At 55.6% G+C, this 6944-nt stretch overlaps 1 protein-coding gene across 1 annotated transcript; it reads right to left on the bottom strand.

Annotated features, from left to right (window-relative positions):
* Positions 1 to 1601: 1601 nt before the first annotated feature.
* Positions 1602 to 6133, bottom strand: Mlf2 (myeloid leukemia factor 2). The gene is made up of 9 exons (XM_075982787.1): positions 5954 to 6133; positions 5360 to 5437; positions 4982 to 5108; positions 4589 to 4624; positions 3720 to 3773; positions 3263 to 3391; positions 2957 to 3116; positions 2337 to 2549; positions 1602 to 2140 (listed from the first exon to the last, which is right to left on the bottom strand). Exons 2-8 carry the CDS (start codon positions 5407 to 5409, stop codon positions 2362 to 2364), a joined length of 744 nt encoding a protein of 247 aa, XP_075838902.1. The 5' UTR covers positions 5410 to 5437; positions 5954 to 6133; the 3' UTR covers positions 1602 to 2140; positions 2337 to 2361.
* Positions 6134 to 6944: the final 811 nt, after the last annotated feature.

A 6944-nucleotide genomic window follows, 5' to 3' on the forward strand; every position in this document is an offset into this window, starting at 1 on the left:
ACTTACAGGGCTGGACTTTTGAGTTTCTACCTACCAGCTTCACAACCCAGGCGACGCTGCTGCCCCTGCAAGCACGCATGCTCCCCAACCCTCTAACCAAGGGGAGTACCTATTCTGGGCTAGAAGTCAGGGCCTGAATGCTAGGCTCGATTTCATCTCTCTGCTTCTTGGTCAACTAGACAATCCCTTATTCACTGAATCTATCAGTCAAAGGAAATCCTTTCTTCTTTGAGAGGGCCCAGAACCTTAAGGTCTTTTTACCTTTTTTTGTTTTTGCTTTGTTTTCTGAGACAGGGTTCTCACTATGTAACCTTAGGTGGCCTCACCTGTGGAGACCCACCTGTTTCTGCCTCCGGATGCTGAGATTAAAGGCATTCACCACCACCATGCCTGGCTTAATAGGCTTTTTTTTTTTTTTTGATTTTCGAGACAGGGTTTCTCCGTAGCTTTTTGGTTCCTGTCCTGGAACTAGCTCTTGTAGACCAGGCTGGCCTCGAACTCACAGAGATCCACCTGCCTCTGCCTCCCGTGTGCTGGGATTAAAGGCGTGCGCCACCACCACCCGGCTCAATAGGCTTTTATCAGCAGAAAAATAACAGTATAGAAGAAACCTGAACTGCCTCCAGGCACAGTGGTACATGCCTGTAATCCTACCACCTGAGAGGCAGAGGCAGGAGGATCAGGAATTTAAGATCATTCTTAGCTACAGCCAATCTGGGGCTCATGATACCCTGTCTGCAGGGGGGTAAAAAAAGGGAGAAACGGAACCTGGCTCGGGGACATAGCTCAGTGGCAAAGTGCTTGCCTAACACGCAGGAGGGACAGAGTGACCCATTTGGCTGCAAAGTAAGAGGGAACACGCTGAGAAATGTGAGCTCTCCTGTCCTCCAGGCTGCTCTGGTTCCAGCCTTCTCCACTTCTCTCTCCCTGGCTCAAATTCTCAGCATCTGGGGCTTGATGGGTTCGAGGGATGCTGACTCCTCCTCCCCTCTCCAAGACTTTTTTTGAGAGGTTACCTGTGCAGGTGTCTGCCCAAAGGGTGGGCTGGCCAACCCCGGGGGCTACACCCTGCACCCTAACTCAACCTGGAGTGAAGTTACAGTCAGATACAGGGGAGAGGGCAGGCTAGGCGGGTTTGGCTGTTCCTTTTTTCCTCTTGCCCCCGCTCCCCAGGAGCTGTTCACTGTGACTGCAGAACAGCCGTGGTGGTTTGACTGAGAACGGCCAGCACAGGTTCATATATTCGGATGTTTGGTTCCCAGCTGGGATGGAGTTCAGGAAGGACTAGGTGTGTGGCTTTCAAAAGCCCCAGCCTTTCCCAGTTGCTCAGTCTCCTACTTGCAGATCAGATGAGCGCTCAGCTTCTGTTACACCATGCCTGCCCGCCCGCCATGCCATCCCCACCATGATGGTTATGGACACACCTTGAAACTGCGAGTAAGCCCCCAATTAAATGCTTTCTTTTATAAGCTGCCTTGGTCAGTGTTTCAAAAGAAACCCTAAGACAGCTGGGCCACATGTGGAGCCAAGAGGGAAGGTAAGAAAGTGTCTGGGACACGGGAGGGTGAGCTGAGGGAAAAGATAAAAGTACAGCCAGAATCTTATTTTTTCATTCTCCTTTATTCCATAAACACCTAGTTACAAGTTGCACAAATCATTTATTTTTATAAAGGCAGAGAAGGGTATAGGAAGGTGTCTTTTTGTGATGTGGGGTGGGAGAAGGGACAAAGAGTTGGGAATAGTCCGCTCCCTCCACAGCCCTCACAGGACGATGGCATCTGCAGTGGGGCTCTGAAGAGCAGGTGGGCAAGGGTCCAGGGGAGCTGAGGGATGGTGATCCCTAAACCCAGAGCTTGCACCCCAAAACCTTCAAAGTGTGGCAGGGGCTCAAGGAAGATGAGGTGGCTTGGAGATGGAGCAGTAAAATGAAAACTCAAGTTAGTGGAGTCAAGATGGGTGGGGTCATCATGGTGAGGGGAGAAAAGACGGAAAAAGGAGGTGGGGGCAGTAAAAGGTTCTCCCTGAGACCCCCAGGGAGAGGTGGGGGCCAGCTTGCCTGTTAATTTAATATTAAATTGGGATGAAGTTGGGAAGGACAACGTTATTTCACGGGATGATCTCTCAGCCTCTCAGCCTGTACCTGAGGAAGAAAAGATGAGCCTGTTAGAGGGAGAAAAGACACAGAAGCCTGGGGTCGGAGCTACTCTTCCAGACACTCAGAGAACCAGTTTCTCTTCCCATGACAGCTGAGCTACTCTACCCAAGGCATGACTAGCTGGAAGCCCAGAAGGCACACAGGTCAGTCACCCTTCTATTCCTCCCTCTCAGGCACTTACAAGAGAGACGGAGAGCCTGGGGCCTTCACCAGTCATAGCGGCGGGACTGTCGGGAGGGGGAGTCCTCGGGTCCCTGGATAGCCAGGCGGGGAGGCCCCTCGCCCCTTCGTCCTCCACCCGCAGATGCCTCATGCCGTCGAAACTCCAGAGGACGCTGCTGTCTGAATCGGGACGTCTCCCTTCGCCATTCATCATCAAAGGCCGCGGCCTCACCTAAGGCAGACACAGCGCAGGCATGGAGGGGCTGTGAGCCACAGCCTTCCAACATCAGAAATCGGGGCAAAGGCAGAGATCACGCATGTGAGAACAGGGGTAGGGAGCCATTTTGGCACAACCACTGGACAAAGACCGCGGGAGTTATAGGCACCACAGCAACTTAATGAAACCACACTAATCTGAGAGAGATGAAGTAAAGGCTGGAAAAAGAAAAATCACTGATCCAGGTACGGAACGGCACGACACCATCAACACCTGACTTCAGTCACAGCATCTGCCTCCTCCTTAGCAACACCTGACTCAACCCTGAAGCAGGCAACAAGGCCTAAGCATAGGGCTCACTCACAACTCTGCCTGAGAGATACCTGCGGGGTGGAGAGACAGCCCACAGGAACTAGACTCACTTTCGTCCAGGTTGATGTAGTCCTGCCGTTCTTCCTGGTCCCCTGTGCGGTGATTTCGGGAGCGCTGGAGGATGTGAGCCCTGTCCCGAATGTGATGGCCGATGGACATCTGCTCCAGACCACTGTCTGAGTCCCGGACAGTCCTCCTTGTCTCCCGGATCTGGGATGAGGTGGACACGGCACATTTAACTCCCCACCCAAAGCCCCAGCTACACCACCCCGACCCACTCCTGAAAAGAGATATCAGGGTTTCTGTGGATGCCACTCAACCCTACTTCCTGTGAGATAGGGGAGTTCCTCACTCACCCCGCCTGGGGCAGAGCGCATCTCAGATGTCTCCTGGTAAACTTTAGGGGCTCCGTCCCCAGTGTTGGAGTAGGAGATGACGGTGGAGGAAGAAAAGGTCTGGCAGTTGCCTCCCGCGGCCATGTGTTCCTGAGGAAGAAAGCGGAGTGGTCAGGCTGATGAGGGGAAGCTACTCTGCAGAAGGGAGCTCCCTTCTGCTGCCTTGTTCTTGCCACATCTTTCTTAAACTATGTGAGAACATGAGAATCAGAACTTGCCCAATTCTTCACTGCTCCACACTAAACATACTTAACCATGCACAGGGATGAGAGCAGACCCACGACCCCGGGGCTCAGGCTCAATTGGCTCATCCACCCCAGCCTCTTCACTAGTGTACTTCTCTCCCTCCTGCCTCAAAGGATGCCAGGGACAGTGGCTGCCACTGAGGCCCAGGAAGACAACGGAGCAAGAGTCATACCATGTTCCCAATCATGTCGTTCATCATCCCAAACATGTCCATGAAGCCACCAGACTGAGGGGAGAGAAGACAGTCAGGAAAGCAAAGTTAGATGTGGTGACGCTGTTTTGGAACGGCCACCCAGCTCTGACTCCAGGCCCTTTCTCTCCTATATACCTAGTCAGAATACTCAACCCCCTCCTCAGGCTCTGTGGCTGCTATGATCCTTCTCTGCTCGTTTCCTTATCTTTGGGGAAGTGAACCCAAATTAATGATTTAAAACCTTTAACATTCTAACACAGAATCGTGAAAGTGTCCCAAACTCTATTCCCTGGCCCTTCGGATGCATCTTCTCCTTAAGAGAATGCTGCACAGTTGCATTTCCCGTGGCTAACACCCAGGAGCCAGGATTACCTTGCTCCATGAGGTTTTTTTTTTCTTTTTGGTTTTTTTGAGACAGGGCTGAGATTAAAGGTGTGTGCCACCACCACCCTGCAGATTCCTTTGCGTGTGTGTGTGAACATTTTATTGTTTTTACATGTATGGGTGGTTTCTGCATGCGTATCTGTGCACTACATTCATGCAATGCATGGTAGGGGACAGAAGATGCCATTGGATCCCCTGGGACCGGAGATAAGACAGCTGTGAGCTGCCATGGAGTGCTGGGAATTGAACCCTGGTCGTCTGGAAGAGCAACCAGATGCTCTTAACTCGACCATCTCTCCAGCCCTAGCTCCAGGATTTAAACCCAATGGGCTCTGAATGTGTCAACTCTCCAAAGAGAATATTTTGAGACCATCCCTGAGACTACTCCAGAGGGGACACATTTGGAAACAACGTCTAAGACTGTAGTGACTGAGATACAGAGGAACAGGAACATAAGGACTCACCATTCCCAACATCCCAAAGGGAGAGACAGCCCCAGCCTACACGAACACAAGAGGAACACAAGTTAGAACAACGTTCTGCTTTAAACAGCAAGCAAGGCCCGTGTCCCCCACTTCCTCCTCATCCTTCCCTCAAAAGGAGCCACAAGTCCCCTTCCCCAGACTCCTGACCCCACTCCTCAGCAGAACAACGTTCTGCTTTAAACAGCAAGCAAGGCCCGTGTCCCCCACTTCCTCCTCATCCTTCCCTCAAAAGGAGTCACAAGTCCCTTTCCCCAGACTCCTGACCCCACTCCTCAGCCTCCCACACCGGTCATTTCCTTTGCTGGTTGCAGGACAAGAACAGCAGCATGCTTTAATAAGCACCCTGCATCTCCTGTCTGTTCCAACTGTTACCTGCATCCTGCGGCTGGCGGGCCTGGTTGCTGGCATGTTACCATCTGTGATGCTAAGAAAGGGGCTATAGCCAAAGCCACCTGACAACATGCGGCTCATGTGCTGGCGGTGAATGGCGAAGGGGTCCCTGTGGAGCAAGCATACACTATAGATGGCCAAAAGACCAAGCTGTCAACACCCAGCCTTCCCCGGCTCCCCCAAACCAGTCAGGGGCACACAGTGGCACAGATGCCAACTTCCCTCTAATTGAGAGCTGCGGCTTGGTATCCAGCTAGTTCGAACCGGTTCCAGACGGGAACCCGGAGGTCTGTCTGAACTGCTCAGACCTGAAGCAGGGAGTGGGGTGAGTGTTCAGCACTTGGGGGAGGGAATTCTCACATCAGGAACATGGGATCGTCAGGCTCCACGTCCCTCATGAAGCGGAACATCCTGATCTCAGCTCCAGGGGGCTCCACGCTGCGAAGACACGGAGGCTGAGTTCCATGCAGGCGCCCGGGTTTCTGCACACCGGCTCAGGGTGGCTACTCTTAAAGCTGTCTCTTACACACACTGTCACTGAGCCCTCCAAACTCCAGGGAGACCCTTCAGCTGCTGGGCCATACCACCTCTTAGTCCTGAGAGCGAGCGGCTCCCAAGCCCATCTCGCGGGTCATGGAATTTTTCCCAAGGCTCTCGGTGTTGCCCCCCCACCCCCGCCCGCCATCCTCTTCCCCGAGCCATGGTCAGCTCCTCCTCCGACGCCAGGCTCGACGAGAATCCCGAACGGCGGCCCGCCGCCCCATTAATGACCCCAGCTACTCCGCCTTCTGCAGGCGCCGGCCTCTGCCAGACCTGCCCGGCCGGCCTCACTGTCCACCGAGCCGGTCGGCGACTACCCCAGCCCGTGCCTCCCGCCGGGCGAGCCGGAGAGGGAGGTCCGCTCTGGGGCTCGCCACCCTGCAAACCGCGCAGGCCGCGGCGCCCCAGCCTCACCGGTCCCCGACTCGGGCTCAGCGGCCCATCCGGCCGGCCTCTTCTCGGGGCGCTGCAGGAGCAGGGTCGCGGCCCGGGACGCAGGGATTGGTCCGCGCGGGAGCTTCTCGCCTCCCGCACCGCCTCCTGCCTCAGCTGCCACCTCCGTACCCCCGCCCTCGGCCCGCGGAGCCGAACCTCGGCCAGACCAGGACGGAAGTGACGTCACGGCGGGCAGCCCCCGGGGCGGGCCGCAGGAGCCCCGCCCACCGGCATGAGAGGGGGCGGGCGGCGCGCGCGACGGAGCCCGGGAGGGCGGGTCCTCTGGGGCGGGGGAGGGGGTGTGCGGGGGAAGGGAGGCCTCATTAAGCTGGCTGGGGGGTGGGATCCAGGGACAGGAAGAGGCTCGGGCGAAGGTGGGGGAGGGCGGAGCGGATCAGGAGGGACGGGCTAAACGCAGCGTGGGGGCAGGGTGTGCCGCACCTTCTGGGGGGCGGTGAGGCCGTCTGTGGGCGACCGGTGGGACGGATCCCCGTGGGGACCTTTAAACACACTGGAGGAGGGGTGCTTAACTGGGGAGTGCGGGGGCCAGGCCTCTGGAGAGACGCTCCGGCGGGCGGGGTCCTCGCAGTGACGCGGAGAAGGAGGAGGAGGAGGTGACAGTTTAGCTCAGGTCTAGTTCAGGAAAAGGGAATCCAGGTTGGGGGACTGGCCGCCAGAGGGCGCTCCGGGGCCAGCCTGGAACTTCAGCGCCTTAGGATACGGTGTCGGCTTAGGCTTCTGAACCCCTCGACCTGTCTGGGAAGGGCGAGCCTGAGCAATCGCCGTAGTCCAGAAGTCTGTGGTTTTTTTTGTTGTGGCGTTGTTGTTGTTGTTGTTTTGGTGCTCAGGGATCCAACCTAGGGCCTCGTGCGTGCCAAGCATGTGCTCTACCGGTACGCTACAGTCCAGCCCGTTTTCTCTAGCTCTTATGTTTCCAAAACTTTCTTTTCTCTAAGCAGGTAGATAGGTC

The sequence above is a fragment of the Microtus pennsylvanicus genome, chromosome 8 (genome assembly GCF_037038515.1).
Source record: "Microtus pennsylvanicus isolate mMicPen1 chromosome 8, mMicPen1.hap1, whole genome shotgun sequence".
NCBI lineage: Eukaryota > Metazoa > Chordata > Mammalia > Rodentia > Cricetidae > Microtus > Microtus pennsylvanicus.